Below are 21,798 nucleotides of genomic sequence, written 5' to 3'. Positions count from 1 at the left end.
TTAATTTTTTGGGTAAGTACAAGGATATAAGTGAAGGCTGGAGAAAATTATATTGTTTATTGAAAAAATAATTACAATAATTAAAATACATCACAACTATTTTAATCAATAATTACACGAATCACTTATGTATATAACCTATGTTACAGAATAACTTAAACTATATTTTATCAAATAAGTCAATACGTAAGTAAGTAATAAAAATAGTGCTATTAGTTTGTTTGTAATAGTCAATTCTTAAAACTACACAGTATAAAAATACAACCTTATTGATATACCGAGATCATAGGAACATTTTAATTAATACTACCTATGTACAATCAAATGCTAAGTTATATGTCGGAGCAATGGCAGCTGACAATATCTAAGTCAAATTAGTCCAACCAAACCGTTATATTGTATATTTAATTTGCCAATTTGATTAGGTCTACAAATTAACGAGTATTTGATAGTCTGTACTAATTACATAGTCTTTATTGTATTGGAAAATCTACTACGAACTAATTTGACTTTGATATTATTAAATTATAATGACAATGGCAGCTGACACAAGCGATATTGCTCCGATACGTTTATTTAAATATATATATATAATTAAAAAAAAACGTACGCCTGAGTCCAAACAGTGTTAAACGTTTCGTATGAATTAAGTTATACGACTATAATGTGATATGCAGAGGGCTTGGTTATACCCAAGTAACGTTCTGTACATCCGTATTTGGTCGGATCAATCGGTGTACAGACGAAATATTAATAGACAATTTTAAATTTCTATGTAAAAGTAAATGCTGTAAAGCAAAATCTTTCCTTTTATTCATGAGGGTTAAAGTGTCTTTAGAACCAATTTTCTTAATTTTTGCCGCATATATGAACATATAACAGAGCTATAGGCAACGGCATTCGTGTCAATTTGTCAAAAACTATAATAGTATTAGAAGTCGTTAGTTAATTATTTGCAGCGGGAGCGTACTTGGTTGTGAGAGAACGATGGTAGCGGTTCGTCCACGGCCACTTGCCTCTGAAAAATTTATAATTTGTATTTGAAAGTTCGTAATTAAATTTGGTTAGAACACGTGAGTTTCGTTGTTCTTCATAATATACATAAAAATGTGTTTTCTGAAAGTTGCAAAATCTTCACATAATACGCTTCTTTCATCGTCATTGTTCTTTTATATATAGTTTTTATGTGAGATTCATTTTTATATATGTACATATATAAAAATGAATCTCAATTTCAATTGGTCATCGCTTCACGCGTGAAGGGATGGAACAATTTTGCTAATTCATTTTTTGTTATTAATCATTGTCAGGAGAAGGTTAGGGAAGGAAAAAAAGAAAATTTGTATATTAATATGTTTGATGTTGATAAGACGTGTGTCCGGTCAGCTCATACTCGGGTTTGTGGGATTTTTCTTATTTAAAAAGAAGGCTAAAACAGAACTTACCGCATAATCATTCGTACGTATCTTTGTGTCGTAGGTCGCGGGTACGCCGGTTCCGGCGGAAGTTGTAAATCGAGGTAGTGGTGTGCGCTGGCGCATAATAAACCATCCAATGCGCGATGCAGCTCCGTGAATGTAGGGCGGGATCGGGGTCGCTCATTCCAACAGGATAGCATTACCTCATAGCTGTAAAAGATGAATTTCAACACGGAATCGACTAAATATATATAAATTCATTTCTCATTGGTCTTATAAGATGTATAAATCGGGTTCAAATTAATGAAGCTGTTTAAACTATGACTAATTATAAAGATGTTGATATTTTCCAACTCATCAAAGAGGATGTTAGGAAATATTTAAAAAGGGGGGAATACTTTGACTTTGTTTAGCAGTAACAATTTTTTTCTTTGAAATATTAAGTATTAATTGTCGTTTGTTTAATGTTACATTTCAGTTTTCTTTTCTTTTTTTTTCTTTTTGTCTATTAATCTACGTATGTTTTCTGTTTCATATAAGATATTATTTATCTATGTAATCTGTTTTGGCTTTGTATATTGTCTAAGTGTTTTGTTTCATAATATGTATGTTAGCTGTTAGATTACTAATAAATAAATAAAATACCCATGTAAATGAAAGAGGCACTTACAGTTGAGCCGAACAATTAGAAGGTTTGGGCATGCGGTACCCGGCTCGAAGCAACCGAGGTAGTCGAGCAGCACCCACTGACGGATATGGGGCACCGCCCACGGTCACAATCTCCCACATTACCACACCGAATGACCAACTGGTAATAAAAATATTGAAGGAAAAGATAAAAAACTTATTTATCAAGTGAATATATCAAGTTAATACGCGAAATAGAACTAATCTGAGTGTACGACCAACCAGGCTCCAAAAGATAAACCACTCCTTATATGGAAATTGTATTCGTTTTTACAACAAACTCCCAAGCGAAATTAGAGAATTATAACTGAATAAATTCAAAGCCCTCGTTAAACGAAAATTAATCAACAAAGCTTTTTATAAATTTGAGGACTACTTAAATGATCCTAATCCTTGGGATTGATTTGCTCCAGTCCAAACAATTTGTATGACATTACTTGGCGATTAAAAAGAGTGGCGGAAAGTTCTTCTTACCCGCTCTACGCCCTTGACTTGGGAACTGGTAGTAAATGTAAATTTACGATTAATTTAACTTGACAATTCAAAAGTGTACTTGGTTACCCACTTGAATAAAGATATTTTGAGTTTGAGTTTGAGTTTGATTATGAAATCTTTAAAAAAATATATATAAGTATAGAAAAGAAACTTACACATCACTAAGCGTTGTATAAATCCTATGCGTTAGTGACTCTAAGGCCATCCATTTAACTGGCATCTTCCCGTTACCCTTCTGTTTATACTGGTTCTCTTGGTACACGTCTCTAGAAAGTCCGAAATCTGCTATTTTCAGGGTCCTATCCGCAGTTACCAGAATGTTTCTCGCTGCCAGATCCCTATGAACTACTCGATTCGAGGCCAGAAACTCCATGCCCATAGCGATTTGTCTACAGAAGGAAAGGAGGTCTAAAACTGTTAGTTCCGTGTCGCAAATTCCCTGTAGGTCGTAAAGTCTGTTAATTACGAGCTGGGAATCCTTGGTTTTGATGTCTCGATAATCTTGTTCTTCATTGTTATTGTAGTTTGCATTGCGTCGTGTTACCATTAGGTCCCAGGAGCATCTGGAAAAGTGCGTCAAAAAATGACGAGAAAAAACAAAACAGGGAAAATATAATTATGACCAGATAGCTTTAAATAAACTATATTGTTGAATTATTATAAAAAAAATTGCGTCTCAATTTATTTTTAAAGAAAATAATCTAGATTAATTTAAAGTATCTACAATTTTCTTAACCTCCATAGTAATAATGAAGATAATTAAAAAGTTTGGTCCCTGTGGCATTCGCTTTCGTTTAACGCTGGCAGCATTTCCTCGCTGTATTGCGATACCTATTCGTTGAGCTAGGAAAGCATCAGCTCTGGGGTTACCGGTACTATCTACCAGGCGCCAACTTTAACTTATAATTAGCGTCTGTACACTTGAACCCCACGTCTCCAGAGTCTCTACTCCAAAGGAAACAAAATCGAAGTTGGAGGAAAGACTGTTATATTTGAGCCGTTTATTATTATTTTCCGTCTGCTTTGCTGCCGCCCCAGCTTTTTTGCTTGTCCGTGGGAAATTAAATTTGATTTAGTTTAGGTTTTAATAGAGCAGTGTTAGTCTAGCGGCTTCAGCGTGCGACTCTCATCCCTGAGGTCGTAGGTTCGATCCCCGGCTGTGCACCAATGGAGTTTCTTTCTACTTGCGCATTTAACATTCGCTCGAACGGTGAGGAAACCGGACCCAAAAAGTCGACGGCGTGCGTCAAGCACAGAAGGCTGATCACCTTTTAGATAAAAACAATCATAAAACAGATCCAGAAATCTGAGGCCCAGACCTAAAAAGGTTGTAGCGCCATTGATTTATTTTATTTTGTAGGTTTTAACAGACTTTTATCGATTAATTTACATACCGCGAAATCTTTTACATTATGTAAATAAACAAGAAAATAAACGTTTGTTCTTATTCCTTACATAATCAAAAAATGTTATATTAGGATCTTTTTACATGCTGTTGGCCGAAAACCAATTAAGTCTAATATTCTAGTCACCAGGTATATACGTACCGAAGAAAAGTAAGCAAATCTCCCCTGCTGCAGTACTCCGCAATGATGAAGGGTTTCCGTCCCCTGAAGCAGCCCACTAGGCTTACAACGTGCGGATGACTCCCGACACTCTTCATCAATTCCATCTCAGCCCTGAACGACCTGATCTCTTCTACTGAGGGAAAATCTGTTCAAGGTAAAATCTTGATAAAAACTCAGCTTGTCTTTTCTAATATATTATCAGACTCGCAGAAATCTTTTTAGTATGGTTGTTTTTGAATACATATTTTCCCACCATGCTTATTTATTTACTCCGTGATACAAACTTTAGGGAGTTTAAATCTAATACACCAACGATGAACGCTTTTGATATTATAAGAACAGTCAACAAAGTTAAAAATGTTCTATTAGTAACACATTGTTATATATTCGTCATACATTAATCTATTTACTAACAAAAAAATCATCTAACGTAAAAGATCTTTAATAAAAAGATATTAAATTTAGTAAAAATAAGCGCAATTTCCAAAACCATCGTGACAAGTAACCAAAGATATTAATAACACTGTTATGTTTCCATCTCAAAACCGTAAAAAGACGATAAAAGCTGCAATAAAACCGCCTAGATACTTTTAAAATAATAAAAATATTATACTATGTGGACGTCCTGTCAACGGGGTGCTATAATATAGAGGAATAGAGGATTTTATACTTATATTACTCTATTTAACCACTCGCCTACAACAATAGAATATAAGCGAAATAATGAAATGTCAATTGCTGTGTAACAGTCAAAAAGAGTGCCTACGTCTGGCTGTACTCTCGGGGCGTATATACGACGATTTAGGAAATCGTCACGCTTATAAAACTAAGAAAGCCTGAGTGAGCAAAATGTACAGCCTTGGGTTGTACACTATGTGCTACCTACCTTTCAGCATTTTCACAGCGACAATCTTATCGTCAGGAGACAGGGTTGCTCTTCTCACAACTCCGAAAGCGCCTTCGCCAATAACCTCATGAAGGAGCAAACGTTCAGGCTTCACTTCCCACTGCTCCTCCGAACCGGATTCTACGCAACAGATCTCCAACTCGCCGTCTTTTAATACTTTTTCCCTAACGCCCTGTTATCAAATTGCTGAATTACTAAAAATACCATTATCATTCGATTACATATGTCTAACTGTCATTTATTTACGCAAATTAAACTCATATAGTTTACAAAAAAATATGACAAAACAATATCAAAATTGGAATTTGTATTTATCCTAATGGTAGGGGAGCCCACGATGCTAAATGGGGATTTACTCGAGCGTCGTAGAGACCTATTGGGATGCAAAGCTTAGATAAAAAGAAGAAAAAAATGTTATATGATAAATTCCTTTTCATCGGTGGGGGAAGCGGCTATAGATAGTTAAATATGTAAAAAAAAACTGTTGCATGGACATCCTCGAGCGCGTCAGATATTGATAGCATCTATGCCCTACGTATTTTTAATAATGTACGTATGTTAATCTGATCGTTTGCATGATGCGGGTGGTTGTATTTAAGGGTTGAAAATTTAAAAAAAAAAATTTATCGAGCGCGTCAAATTTTCTAAGGGAGTGTTTAGTGCACCAAAAAAAATCTCTCATTCACTAATCTGACGATTTCGATGGGACGCAAACCCACAGCCATTTTCTTAATTTGCAAAAAAAAATCGCAATTTTGAAATACTCAAGCGCGTCAGATTAAGATATATGTGGTTCATCTTTATGTTCTAAACGTACTGTCTCATAATCTGACGATTATCTAGAGGGATTCGCCTGATCTGACAAAAAAAAATTAGAAAAACGGTTCACCTAAAGGGCCATCCCTGCAACTTCCCGCTAATTCCATTCCTGGGCGCTTAAAATTGATATTTTGAGCTCGCTGAGTTCAAAGAAATAACATTTCTATGCATTTGAGCTCTCCCAGCTCGAAAGTCTGATAGAAGTTTCATAGAACACTATTTTTGGAATTTGCAAACCGCAATAACTTTTGAATGGATCAAGCAATTTTAATTGATCGAACCACAAATTTCGGAGTAATCCCGAAAAAACACTTTTTCGGGTTTCTTTCGTGTACGATATCTCTCGAACGAATCAACCGCTTTTGACCAGCTTGGTGGCGATCGACGTGGTTTTTCAAGCTCAAAGGCGGATTAGTTTTTGAAGTTGATCGATAAAGAAACCACTTTAAAAAAAAATATTTCTTATTTTTTTAAGATTTTTCAAAATTTCTCAAAATCTATCGGTCCGAATCGGTTCAAATTCACAGGAAATGTAATTTTGAGGGAAATATTTAGAACACCGTTTAGTAGATTCCGATCGGTTTAAGGAAATGTAGGCATCACGCAGCTGCACGCATTTAACTTTATCGACGAATTTTTGTTATTTCGGCTTGCGGAAATCGTCAGATTATATATTTTTCATTATTCTTGAATTATTTCCTTCAAAATAAAAAAAATATTAGCTACGCTCGAGAATGTCGAGATGACGTTTTTTTTTACAACTTTGTTGCCCTCCCCTTTTTTTCCGTCACTCTCAAATTGTCAGATTAGTGGAATATACACTTTTTAGGATGTAATTAACTCACCCTACCTTAATCTGACGCGCTCGGGAATTTCTGATGGTCAATTTTTTTTTACTAAACTGATCCTGTCTCCTTCACGTGCGGCTTTATATATGGGCCTCATATTTTGTGGAGGTACTTAACCGGGTACAAGGTATCCACCTATATATTAATCTGCCGCGCTTTAGTAAATCCCGAAATCCCCTCTTGGGCTCCCCTACCATAATGAGTAATAGACTGTAATTGGATTTCATTTTAAAAAAGCAGTATTATATACAAAATTAACTTACAATAAAATAGACCATAAAAAAATTTTTTTTATTAAAATAATTATGAAATATATTAACGTAACTAGAAGCGAATGGAAAAAGAAAGCCATGGATAATATATGATGAGATGGATAGATATGAAAGAGATATTTGGAAACAGCTGGAGAACCTGTTACCTGTGAAAGGGCTCCGATCAATGGTACTGAAAGAAGTTAGGATATCGAAACAAGAAAACATATAACAAAGCTAAACTTTTTTCAACATTTGTAAAGATTGGAATAAACAGGCTTTATTATTTACCGGAAAATACATGTTCCTTTTCTTAATGTCGCGCTGTCGCTTCCACCATACAAAAAACGTTGCAATTATTGTTGATATCACGATAACTTCAGCCCAAGCACCAATCAACAAACTCACTGACGCCGACTCTTCAACCACTGAAACAATATAATTCTAAAAATCTATTGCCTATATTCTCCTACGGTAGCTAAAGTATAAGTTCATATGTTCGTTACAATTTAAACCGAAATGTTAATTAAACGATTTTCAGTGTACACATTTATTAAAAATTCATTACGGCATTTGCTCCTTTCTACAACAGTTGTTTACTAATGAACATTCGTGACAACTGTACATAATTTATCAAATTGGAAAACGTAAACTGCTTTTAATTAACATTGTTGGACAGATAGAAATAGCGTTTATAGGTTTATCTTAATTTTGATAAAAAAATAATCGGACTCATTACATTGTTTTAATTATTTATAGCGTCTGTGCGGGTTGATATTCAAGCATTATGTGTGTTCGCAAATCGTATATTTTCGTACGTCATAATTTATCAAAAGTAGGTAGATCACTACAATAATAAGTAACATATATTATTTTTTTATTTATTTTATATTTATGATTTTTAACATATAGTCAAGGCTGGCTGAGTTTTACTTTTTGAAATAGTTTAAAAAGTGTTATAAAATAATGTAAATCATACTCACGCGGAAATATACTTCTCTGGAAGGTAACAGCGTGACCAATATCGTTAATCGCATCTACAGTTACGTTATAATATCCTCTGCCGGTTACATTCGTAAACTTTGCTTCAGATGACAACTGAAAGTTTAAAATTATTATGTATGTATTTATTTTTATGTATGTATTATGTATGTATTTTTTTTGTAAATGTTAATATATCTTCTTACTATAATCTCATATACACACTCATAAATAAATATACACTAATATATACTTAGAGATGTATTTGAGTTAGCAGGTGTCAAATGGCCTAATCTTTGGATGCACAACCTCTTACCCCTATGCAACCGTTTATTTGTGATATTTTTTACCTCATATGGTTGGTTCTAATTTTTTTTTCTTTTCTTTACAGTTTGGTACAATTTTCAATTAATTTTATGGATTCTTTAAAATAACGACCTAAAGTTTATTTCGTATACGAATTTCCGCCTGCTTCCTTCGTAATCATTATTTTCTTCAGTTTCTTTGAAATAAGTTCCTAGTTGTTATGTATTGTTGGAGAGCTAAGTAAACATTATTTTCTTCAGTTTCTTTAAAATAAGTTCCTAGTTGTTATGTATTGTTGGAGAGCTAAGTAAACGGTTATTTTTTTAAATAATCCGCAGGCCAAGTTCCTTAACGTTATTGTATTTTAAAGGCATTGTATTGGAAACAAATCTTAACAAATATTGAAATAATATCGTTTTTCATCTCACGTTTATAACCGTGGACTGATAATTGTAATTTAAATAAATATAAAAAATAGTGTTGAATAGTTTTTATAAATCAAAAGAAAACTAAGATATTTTTTTTAATGAATTATTAAAGTTGAATAACTCAAAAATGGTTCATTTTTGCATAATGCATATGTCCCTATCACCCCTTAAAGGGAATTATGCGAATTTACAATAACCCTGTATAGATATGCATCATAGGATGTGATTTATTAAAGTGTGTTATAATGCATTGCAACATTGAAACTGAATTCCCAGAATTAATGGATCTATTGACAAATCCCTCGGCTATTTTCACACACAAGCACTACGATGCATTGGTGCAATTGGTATTTTCAACACTAAATATTATTGGGATTTGAGCATCAACAATTTCTTTAAAAAATACATTCCATTTGATTACTTTTAAGGCAGTCTTCTGTGTCTGATGGGGTGTGTGTGTCATTTTACTAAATACTATAGATAACAATCTATGTCCGCTGTTTTTAATATAAATTTATTGCATGAAAAACCCAAATATATTCTCACAGACTAACTGTCTGCAAAGGTAAGATTCAGAGCCGAAACTTACCGTGAACTACTATATCCTTATGTCAAATCCAACATACGAGAGTTCACAGGTCGCATTATACCTATCTTAACACGTATCAATGTACATAGTACATATGTACTGTGTATATTGTTTGTACATATGTACTGTTTTTTTCAATAATCTCAATAATTTCTAGAAAAATCAAATGTGTGATGAATTATATATCAACTATGCTACCGGTTTTTATTCTAATAATTTTCCTTTGAAAATGTTGATAAGTATTACAAAATAATACTTACATTGGACGCCTTTATAGTGAATACTTTGTCTGCTCTAAGTGTAACATTGTAGTAAGAGGGAGGGTGCTTCGGTTGCCTCCATTTGACACTAACAAGCCAGGAATCACCATTTTCTTTAGCCGTTAATTTTACATTTTCCGGTTTTTCAGGCACTGTGGCGGAGAAAATACATTACATAAATACATATATATTGCTATACACAATTACTGCTTTCGTAGTAATTGTGTATAGCAATATATATGTTAAAGTAGAAACGACTCAAAAATATTACATAAAGTACAGAAGTATAATTATGTGATTAGGCAAAAGAGAACAAAGTATAAGTAATTTATACATAAATAATAATTGTAACAAAACTCATCCGATACGGCTTTTTGTGTACATTCATGAGGTCTAAGAATAGAATTTCTTTTTATATAAAGTGGTGGCTCGATCCAATTTTTTTATTGCCGATAAAAAATATATATATAACTTTTCACTCTTCTACCACAACCCTTATTTTAATGGCGATATTAATACTGTAATATAAGGAATATTATATATATGCCAAAACAATGTTTGTATTGTTAAATGCACAATGAAGAACTTTCAATTCTGTATCGGCGTAAAATAGAAATCCTACAGGCTACATAAATTATATATAACAATTATACTAAAGATATTACCAAAAATGGAATACATAATATATAGAAAAAGGGTTCAAACGTTTACGAAAGGAAAACACCAATAAAAATGACTAAATACATTTAACTAAGTAATACATGATTTGTCTGTATAGTGTGAAAGTTATTTAGTGCAATGGATACTCTTAATACTTCTTTTAAGCATAATCCACGATAGCTCCAACAAGTCCATGCTTAAATAGTGGTCGTTGTATGTCCGAGTTGCGCGATACAAAACTGAGTTTTTTTTTTTATTGACCTTAATTATGAAGTGAGAAACGTGAAACAAAGCACGATTACAAGTCAGTCAATAATGTATCAAATAGTCTCAGATACTCACAATACTTGCATCCAGGTAGGTCATAACAAGACGGAGTTTGATATTGAAATTTCGTAGTTCCATATTTCCCCTTCACTAGTATAGTGCATTTGTCATCTAGCGGCACGGTTGCTATTATAGATTTATTCTTGTCTGGCTAGAATAATAAACAATATATTTTTTAACCAATAGATCGTGTGATTTCTAAGGATTGGATATGACACATTATGGTTTTATGTAAATTTACTAATATAACGATTATAACTTAAGAGGTCGCACAAAATCTTGCCCACGCTGTGGAAACTTCGGACGGGAGTTACTGTCATATATTTACGAGCTATAAGAACGACGAGGACAAAACCATTTGACTTGAAAAAGATACAGGGGATGTAGATTTTTTCGGATTTTAATAAGAATAAGTAAAAAAGTCAATTTTCTACTTATAATAATAAATAAATAAATAAGAACGCAAAATAAATTCTAACTCTGCAGGGGTTGAGCTTAGAGGCCTCCCGTAGAACAATTTTTTGCAGCTGATGACCACATATATCCCCTATTTGCGTTTTATCCACGACTTTTTGGCCACCCTGTATATTATTATCACTACACTCACCCCTATACTTCTATGCAATACGTTCCCAAGTGTCTTACTGTTGCAACGATTGTAAACCTCGAAGCAGGAATCACTTGCTAAAAAAATTTAAATTAATTTAGTGGTTCCGACAAGATAAATGGAAAGAAAGTATAATTCGAGGTACAAATACTCACGATCCGTCGCATTCCATGTTAATTTCACGTCAAGATCCGCCGTAGCATTATCAAATTTGTCAAATAAAAATGTATAATTAACAACGTAATTCCTTTCCTCAACGTCAGCAACTGTGTCATTCCAGGCTTCTAATATGGGACTCTTCTTCCAAATAGAGGGACTCCCGGTATCATTTAGCAGTGCCGACCAAAGTGTAAAAGCCCCAGGCGGTGTATAAATAGACCCAATTTCTCTTGCAGGTTCCATCGCATTGAATATAAACTAAAAAGGGATTTATTTATTCAACATGCATGTAACACAAACACAAGCCAAGTGCAACCCCAATTATAGGCGCATACAACATTCTAATTATTATGAAGCTTAAACACTAAATAATAATTAAATCAAGATAAAATAAAAACATTCCAAAATTAATTGAATATCTCTGATAAATGATACTAATCAGGTAAGCCGCTAACTTTTTGAGAATTGTGGAGGAGTTTGAACAAATATCTATTTGGGGGAATTTACGGACCCCCCCCTCCTGCGGTCCAATACCACCATCAATTTCAGCGTTATGAATTATAACTCCTTAAAGGTCTATTTAATGGAGCATTCTGACCCAGATTCGATTTTGCACACTTAATTCTAAAAGGAGGCTTTGTAAATCGTTGCAGCTTTTTCGGAATAGAAATGTTTACTCTGGACAAGATATCATCAAGATAAAATTAATATATGTGGCAAATTTAACAACTATGTGAAGTTTAAAAGTACCTTTGTTTTATTTACTAGCCCATAACCTCAATTCTTTATTATAACTGCTTTTGTGAACTTCTTCAACTGATATAAACGCGAATTTAATACAGTAGTTTCTCGCTTATCTATACAGTCTATTTACATAAGTTTTACTTCAATGTGTAGTATACGTGTAAACCACAGACAATATTAAACCTCTACAACTTTTATCTTAAAGATCTTATTGTAATAAGTCTATGAATTTATGTCAAATGCCGTGCGATTCTGTTAACCCTTGAGTTCACCTCGCACTATTTTCATTTTTGGAATCTCATGGTATTCTGTTAAGAAATTTCACATTACGTCTTGATAAGCGCACGGAGCTTGTAGTTTATTGTTTATCAGTATGCCAAATCGTAAAATGACTGCATCACGACTGATTTGAGCGCGACCGCCGCGGCGAAAACCGCTGTGAGAGTTCGAAAAGTGAGTTACAGAATCGCAAGGCTGAAGCGTAGCTTGGTATGCTACATAGCCTCGCGGATTTAACGACGTCAAATCGGTCGTAGCATATAGCCTTAGATAAATAGACTATCCAACACAATATAATATTTAATTCGTACCAGTAAACACAAAAACGAAACAAAAACTTCAGTAATACAAAATTAAAAATAAATTGCAATCAAAACGACGCAATAATAACCATATGGACTTATGATGACCACACGTGTAGACTGTAGACGATGTAGACCTATAAAGTAGTAAACAAATGTGTATTTCCTGTTGTTTGATTGATTCGGTTGTTTTGACAGTTGTTCAAGACGCACTACGCAGTCAATGAATCTATTTTGGTTTCGCCGTCCCCTTTTGCACTCAGGATAAAGCTATGTATTTAATTGGAGGTTTGGAGGAGTGTTGGCCTAGTGGCTTCAGTGTGCGACTCTCATCCCTGAAGCCGTAGGTTCGATCCCCGGCTGTGCACCAATGAACTTCCTTTCGTAACATTCGTTCGACGAAGAAAAACATCGTGAGGAAACCAGCTTGCCTTAGATATAAATAGTCGACAACGTGTGTCAGGCACAGGAGGTTGATCCTTAGATACCTACTTTCCTATTAGATTGACAAATTATGATCATGAAACAGATATAGAAATCTGAGGCCTAGGCCTAAATATGAGGAACGCCACTGTTTTTTTTAATTGAAAAAAACCGAGGAAAACACGCGTTCGAATTGTTGGCAACAAAGACTCTTGCGGTTCGATCTATCGCCCACAGGAGTCTATTGCGTATAAACAATTCATATGTTGGGACTCAGAATTCCAACCTGGGCTGCTGTACTAGAGAAATGACATAAAGGTAATATGACCCCCGAGTTATGTATCATAACCTTAGTAATATAGAATAAAAAGCGATTCATAGCAAATTTTAACGATTATCCACTTGCATCCAAAAAATTCTACAATATTTTGGTTGTAATAAATTACCTCATTGGTTTTTTGGTACAACGACGCAAGCCCTACCCCTAAGTTTATGTTAGTTATAAGATCTTGTTCTGAACCTTAGTAGTTGCCACTAAGCTTCAAACAAAGTGATTCGTTTATTTGAACATCTCTCCAACAACCGTCACCTAACTTACTGCTGTGGTGATGAAAAAAATTATATTATAAAATAGTTATCACATTTGATAGCTGCTTTGGTGTATGTTCTGTATTTTGAAAAATGGTAACTTTTGAATTAATTTCATTTCGAAAATCTGAATACTATGTTTCTAACCGCTGTAAACTTTTCGTAGTTCTATAGGTACTTACATACTCCATCATGTCAACTTCTTCAGGTATTAAAACCACGAGCTGCCAATCTTTGGACTGTGGCACTGCGAAGGTGAGTTTTTGTTCTGCTCTGCATTTTACTTGCACAGAGGGAGGTTCTGTTTTTGTTTCGTAGCGTGTTCCTTAAGAAATTCACATATTAGTTTCACAGCGCCAGAAAGATTGAATATAGAAAAGAAATCGTGTAAAAAATTTGAAACATACCAAAAAATTTATTCGTACATGCCGCTGCTTTCTGAAAATAAACATTTGGTGAGGTTAATATGAATTATTGATCTTGTCAAATTACATATTCTGTACCCAACTTTTATATAAATAATGAATGTAACCCGTTTTACATTTCAACTTAAAAACATCCTTTGCCCTCCACACTTGAAAAAATATGTACACCACTAGTAGTACTCCACTAGTATCTCTTTTGACGTGATAACGTCTTTAAAATCGTTTTAGTCGGGTGACATGTTCAGAAACTTGTGTCACACCAAAACCTCACGAGCGCGATCGCAGGTATAACGAGAGAGAGACGGACCGATCTCCCGTCTCATCTCGAGCGCTGCCAGTCATTCCGTGAATGTATGAAGAAAAATGTATATCATAGTCGAATAAGTAAACTTGTCATTTTACACCCGAAATTTATCATCAAAAGTGTGAATAAAACGATAGATGTAATTTAAAATTTGAAAAAATTGTTATCTTCATTAATTCCTTACTTCCCAAAAACTTATATCACCAATAAGACGTTATCACGTAAACATCTCGATCGTAAACCTACTTTACAAACAACCAATATTTATTTTGTTCATCAGAACGTTTTCACATTCGTTTTTTTTAAATGATTATTTTCCGTTATACTATTTATTCAGATGTAACATCGTTTCACCCAAGACCGACCGGACTGAACTAAGCCACTGAGACATCGTCTTCGACATATTACTGAAAAAAATTACATCAGAAACGTTTCCCACGCTCCATAGGACTTTTAAGCGAAATAAACAAACTTTAACGGTTGATGTTAATAGCGCGTGCTCAATCCGTGATTGAGTCACCTCCACATCACCTGTTTATCAACAAATCAACACACCGAAATAACTCATCACCTATAGTATTTCATTTCTTTAAATCAGTGTAATGTATAGGTATATGTAGACATGTGCCAAATAAGTATTAATTGATTCCTATGCTTTATAATAATTAAGGAGTTTCGTGGTTCTTTCTTATACAAGACTTGTCTCAATTAAGCGTGTATTTAAAAAAAAATACTAACTAGAACGTATCTAAAGAGATTTTATTGCCTTATTCAAGAGCGGAAGAAGAAGCCCAGAGGAAGAGTTGCCCAGGATAAAGGTCCTGAGTAAATCAGAGGGATGTATGGTTTTATTTTTAAGTAGTATCTAACGAATAAACTTCATGATCATTAATGCTAAAGACATAAATAAAAATTAAACGTATCAAAATCATTTAAATGTTGCCCACAACAAATTTTTATTTCCCTTTTTGCTATGTGTCCAGTAGAACCATATTAACTTTGACTGTGTGACCGCTCCTCCCCCTGACGCAAACGCTAGTTCTCTCGATTTTTTTTTTTTTTTTTTTTATATAATAGGGGGGCAAACGAGCTTGCGGGACGACCAAAAAGGGTAGTCCACGCAGCCCATAGACACCCATTTTAGTGGGTGCGTTGCCGGCCTTTGAGGGAGGAGTAGGCTCGTATTTAATATTAGTGTTAAGAAAATACAAAAATAATTTCGTAAATAGATGATAAGATAGTATATTAATTTAAAACCTATGATCAAATCTTCAACAACAAAACAGTCGCACAAATTGATGATCAATAAATACGTGCGATTAAACTTTAATTATAATCGGTAAGTGGCAAAAAATTTAATTGAGATAAACAGAGGTCTTTGTTAAGTTATGAGGAGTTGAATAACCCAAGTATCGGGCATTCGAACAAAAAACCGTGTCAAGTGTTTAGTGGTCACGCCTCAACGGGTTATTTTGTACAAAACATAATTTTTTACTTACATAAGAACAATTTTTGTTTTATTGTCTGGATTGTGTACATTGTTTAAATTATATAAAAAATATTCGATTGCTTGCAACAATGCAAATCCGAGACAAGTGAGTCGCGGTACCAATTGATTTTCATGAAAATTGTCTTGTGATAGTAATCCTATTTAATATTGGGATACCTGACATATCAGTTCGACCAATTCGGACCAAGTCCTTAAGCGTACCAATTCTTGAAAGGCCGGCAACGCGCTTGCGAGCCTTCTGGCAGTGTGAGTGTCCATGGGCGACGGTATCACTTAACATCAGGTGAGCCTTCTGCCCGTTTGCCTCCTATTACATAAAAAAAAAATTAGGAGAGGGCAACAGGGGATACTGCCACGGGGCCTCCACAAAACAGACTTAATAAAAGAATCTATACTTGGCTTCGCAATAAATTTGAAACCTCTAATGAAAAAAAAACATTTTATTTGGTAAATAATTTGGAGCCGTTCACTGCTTTCTTGCGCCGACACCACTTTTGTCTAGAACCCCAGATAATATTGGATTATGTCTTATGTGTTATATGTTGGGCTATCTCAGATTGGCCCGTGTGTTTCTAAGGTCTCCCTACAATTTCGAATCGGTTACCTGACAACGTACGTTTGGTACACCATTTTGTCGGCATTCAGAAAGTCAAAGAACTTTTTTATCTCAAGGTAAGCCGCTATTATTCATAGAAGTCTTTTGTTGGCCTAGCAAAATTTAACGTTAAGAATCAAGTATCTTTATTAATAAAAATAAAAAGTGTGAAGATACTGTATGTTAGCTTATATAACTGGCATCTGTGAGGTAACCGAACTTTAACCCTGTATTGCATACTGTCCCATATCTGATACAATTAAAATAATTAAGTCTACTGTTTGTTTAAAGATACCTAGCGTCATTTATCGTTGTTGTGAATTGTGAACTCATGGTTTACGTAACTAGATAATTCTTTAAACAGTATTTTGGATATTTGGAAGCGAAAAATATATTTATATTGAAAATAGTCTTTATTTTTTTGACACGATTAAAATCTGCATTGTAGGGTGAAGTCGTGGAATTTTCTATTATAGTAAAAACACAAATGTACCGCGCCCTGCAAACCGCAGCTTTTAATACTAATTCATAGCGAGTTTAAAGCTTTTTAACAGCTTTTTACCTGGTATTGTGGACGCGGCACAAATACCTATACGGGAAACCGCAAAAGAAAATGCAACTTGTATTTCCTTGAATGAACATTGTTTATCGCATTGTTTACGCCCTTATTACATTCTATCTGCATATTATATAGTATTTTGTTTATAGTAGTGTAGTGTTATGAATATAATTGGTTTATTATAATTAAGATATTTATTGATTCTTCTATTTTTTTCAGCGTGCGGTTCTCGGTCGTACCTTCGAACATACGACCTAGGGGGGTGATCTTGTAATGGTAGCTGTACACACTCGGCGAGACACCCCGAGACAGGCCGAGGGCGAGAGTGTACAGTAGAGCTCTCGTCTCGCCTCGCTTCCTCGCAGTCGGTCTCGCCTCTCTCGGTCGCCTGTCGGTTTTTTGCGCACGAGTCAAAGGGTCTCGCGAGTAAAACGAGAGCGACCTGTACACCCTCGTTCAATCACTTGCTCGATGACTGTGGTTGTGACAGGACGTATCGCACAATGTGGTCTAACGAACGCGAATTAGAGTTTTTGGAGTGTTACCAAAGGGAATCGTTGTTATGGAATCCGAAGGATGTAGGACACAAAAATAAACAATCTCTACATGATGCTTGGATGCGAATAAGCCGGCCGATGGATATCCCAATTGAGGAACTAAAGAAAAAGCGAGATTCACTCATGGCTACGTACCGTGGACGTAACTTTATGAACCTAATTACCTATTTCTGTTGCGGTGCATAGTAACCATCCACCATCTTCTTCTTCGCCATGGCTTCGTAATTTTTTTTTATGGTAAACGTGAAGAAAATTATAATAACTTATTGCACAAAGACAAACAGCAGCAGCGGTTTCCACGTCCATTATTAACGGTGTTTTAAATACAAATAACGTAACGAGTGTGTACAGGCTGCGCTCTTCTCTCGGTCCTCTCGGTCGAGACTCTCGGCGAGAGGCTCTCGCCGAGTGTGTACAGCCACCATAAAACGTTACGATGCGGGGCGGGGATTGAATTACGCGTTTATGTTAATATTATTTTCGACTTTCCAGTACTTTACACCACGTAATGGTAACTTTTAGTTATAAAGAGTCACTGAGTTGTAACGAAACGTTTTACTAACAGATCCATAAAAGTCCAGACGGTTATAGCGCCACTAGCTATTTTTTAAACTAAAATTGACAAAATTATTTTATAATAATATATAATATCTTAGACTATTTCATATTCCACAACTGAGCGTTTCTTGAGGCAATTTTTGCCGCGCACTACAACTATGTGCCCACTGAAGTATTTCCGAACCAATTCGACTTAGGGGCCTTCCAGAAAAGAGTCCTTCCACTTGCGAACCTTCTGGCAATGTGAGTGTCCATGGGAGTTTGCCTTCTTTTCCATTAATAATATATATATCCATAAAAATAAAATTAAATGATTGCTATAATGCGGTAAAGTTTTCTGCCTGGATCTCAAGATTTATAAAACGTTTATCTAGTTATTCTAAATATTAAAGAAATGTAACGCTAAAATATTCCTATAATTTTCACCTATTTCTTACTATCCAAAACGCAATGTTTAATTTTTATCGTTATAAGGGAAATATTCCCAATCTATGGTGATAGAGTGAATGTTAGTCCATTATGGATTACGATATCTTGCCTCAGATAGCTGACAAAGCCATAAAGGTCGCCGCTTTTATTCCATACACTGCTACCATATTGAATATAATAAGCACGTCATATTTAGCTTATATTGAACACCGAAAACCTCCTTTGATTTAAAATGTCGCTTGAGGTGGTTACGTTTTGATTTTGTAGTAACATAAAATAGGGTAGACATTTCTGATATCGGAAGAGCATTATCACCTCAGCCAATGACTTTTCGTTAGAAAGCTGTATGACCGCGCTCCCGTATGATAGTAGGCTGTTTTTAAAAAGATATAGGGATGTTGTTTTCGGTCAAAAAGTAAGGGCTGACTTTGCCAGACGCAATATTCAGGCTATATCTATAATAGATTAAATAGGTTGCTTAATATCTTACCGCTCTGTCTACAATCAAAAAATACGATTAACGGACTGGCTTATGAACCCACCTTACTCAGTGTTGGAGATGCTTCTGTGACCTAATAGCATTTCATTCTCTCACTCCCTCACTCACTCACATGCACCCAAACACTCATTCACTAGCATCCATCCACTCACTCACTCAGGCGTGTTGATAACAGTTGAAAAAACAAAAATAATTTTGAAAAAAATGTAATTAAATTATATATATTTTTTTTTATGGAATTTACTATTAAGTTTGTTATGGAAGTGCAAGGAACCCTGATACAGGTATTATTTTACTTAAAAAGTTCCCAAATCAAAACACATTATAATGAATTGTTGGCAAAATTAATTTTTCCATATATATGTGAAATAAAATTATATAGGATTAATTGTACTATTCGTCCGGTTCCTCACACCCGCTATAGGCGGACCCCAGCAAATTTATTATAGTTAGCATTCCGCCTGTAAATCGAACCCTAGACGTTACGATCGCTATTCGAATCGATGCATCAAGCATGAAATTTAATTTACCTTGAAACCTAATTTTAATTTGTCTATTATTTGTTTGCACGAAAAATTTAACCTTTCTGCAGTTGTTACCTTGAATATATATTCCTTTCCGAAATAGCTTTAATTTTAAGATATGGACAAATGGACATCAATATTGAATCTTTTTTATTGATAGCATTCCTTTAAAGGTAACTAATGTCCAAGACATGATTTCCTAGCGAAGGTCTTACTTATAAGAATTGCGCAAACAGATTTAAAAACTAATTTAGATAAATCAAACTGACTTCAAATTCAACATAGGTCCTATATTCCCCCTTATGTCCCCCTCCGGAAATTCGTGGATCTCTTAAAATTGAAACGTACTTGCGAGCCTTCTGGCAATGTAAGTGTCTATGGGCGGCGGTATCACTTAACATCAGGTCTCTTCCCGTTTTGCCCCTGTTGTATAAAAAAATACAAAATTAAAATAAAGCCTAAAAAACTCAAATGTAATTTCAACAATAACACATATATAGAGATGAAACTGATTACCTCCTTTTTTGAAGGTGGTTAAATATTGGTACACAAACGCTTAACCACTTCGATTTTATTCCGTATTTGTATAAAATCTGTAGATGTTTGGCGAGAATCTGGTGCGCATTGCACAAATACGAGATTTTAGGATCAGCCAACTAATTCTCAAATTTACGATTACTTTTGCTATAAATTGTATGTAACCCGTGGACAAGAGCAATAAGCAGCATTTTGTACAATAAACCAAATACAATTGTAGGTACTTTTAAGTACATACAATTGTAAGTACCCGATAATTACATTTTAAAATAAAATAAATATTTGGTTCATTTATTGAATCAACGATTTTATCACTGTAAAATTTTTTTTAGATAGAAGATTATATAATACAATTAAATCTATGTTTCTAAAATAAAATACATAATATTTTAGTAGAATAAAATCATACTCACCGGTTCGTAGAAAATATCATGACATACGTCATTAGCTAACCCCTTAAGCTGTTCTTCCGTTAATGGTAAACTGGTAAATGAAGTATCCGCAAATAATCCCGGCAAAAAGGCAAAAGTTTTAATAATTAACAACCATTCATTTATCTTTAAATGCATTTTATCAATGACTTTGGCGGAAATATTTTACAACAATAGTATTTCTTATCGATAACTTAGCTTACGCATTATCACACGTACTTTAATAACATCGGCTTAATAAAAACAATATTCGGTGCAAATAAAAATTTTCGTCATCTTATTTGACCAATGTAATATTATGAAATCGTCACTTGTATTACAAACTTATTCCCATAAAATCGCAAAATTTTTTTTTATCTTTTATGGTGCACAGATGTCAAATGTCAAAATAATATTTTTTTATTTTCGAAATTCATATAGATTATAGACCGCACGTGTTGCGTGACTTATTCGCGGTATTCGCGCACGGTATGATTGAAGTGAACCTCGTATTGTAACTGGAGCGCAGCTTATGAGCTTACGGGAGGAATATTCTACCTGCTAGTATTATTTTATTAGCCTTGATAAGCGATCTTTAATCATATTCAGAAATTTCAATGTGCAACCATATATTCGCAAAAAATAGTCTGTAGTTATTATACAAATGTCTGTCACTAATTATGTTATAATTAAAAAAATAGAACGAAAACGTTTACAAAATCTTATCTATAGTTATCTTGAAATAATTTAATTTTAAATTTAGAATAACATTATGGGTTATGATTTATTTAATTAAAAGTGTCAAGCCAAGCCTCATTGTCGATATTTAGTAGGTAATTGTAACTTTCTTTTGGCCCCAAATTAGAGTCTAGTCGATTGCATAACAAACATATGACCGGTAATTCCGGAACAAGCTTCTTAGAATTCGCAATATAGGAAATGATTACGCAAAATAAAAATCATTTCATGATATATCGAACGCAGTGATTTTGAAGCAAAATAAAAATACATAGGTAAAAAAACTTTTTAAGTTAAACGGTTTTATGTTAAACATACATTGCAATGTTTAAGATAAATGTACTAAAAACCAAAAAATAATAAAATAGATACAGTCGTGGGAATTATAAACATATGCATAGACTAGACTAAAATAAAACCGTGGGGCACGTCAATTGTCTACAAATTATCGACTTAATGTGCGATAGAAGAATCGTTTAATTCGTCGTTAAAATAGGCAGTTGGCCC

The 21,798-nt window shown here is 34.2% G+C and overlaps 1 protein-coding gene across 2 annotated transcripts; it reads right to left on the bottom strand.

The window, feature by feature from the left end:
* Positions 1 to 306: 306 nt before the first annotated feature.
* Positions 307 to 21,047, bottom strand: LOC125053190 (tyrosine-protein kinase receptor torso-like). 2 transcript variants are annotated; one of them, XM_047654442.1, is made up of 16 exons: positions 20,557 to 21,047; positions 14,054 to 14,084; positions 13,829 to 13,971; positions 11,307 to 11,568; positions 11,152 to 11,228; positions 10,560 to 10,695; positions 9,558 to 9,709; positions 7,977 to 8,091; positions 7,285 to 7,421; positions 5,055 to 5,247; positions 4,148 to 4,313; positions 2,756 to 3,163; positions 2,089 to 2,226; positions 1,446 to 1,628; positions 924 to 1,018; positions 307 to 872 (listed from the first exon to the last, which is right to left on the bottom strand). In XM_047654442.1, the coding sequence occupies exons 1-15, from the start codon at positions 20,710 to 20,712 to the stop codon at positions 946 to 948; spliced, it is 2,370 nt and encodes a 789-aa protein (XP_047510398.1). In that variant the 5' UTR covers positions 20,713 to 21,047; the 3' UTR covers positions 307 to 872; positions 924 to 945. The 2 variants fall into 2 exon arrangements, with proteins under 2 accessions (XP_047510398.1, XP_047510389.1); XM_047654433.1 differs by lacking the exon at positions 307 to 872 and having other exon boundaries at positions 883 to 1,018.
* Positions 21,048 to 21,798: the final 751 nt, after the last annotated feature.

This window comes from Pieris napi, chromosome 1 (assembly GCF_905475465.1).
Source record: "Pieris napi chromosome 1, ilPieNapi1.2, whole genome shotgun sequence".
Taxonomy (NCBI): domain Eukaryota; kingdom Metazoa; phylum Arthropoda; class Insecta; order Lepidoptera; family Pieridae; genus Pieris; species Pieris napi.
This window is presented reverse-complemented; position numbering and strand designations above follow the sequence as displayed.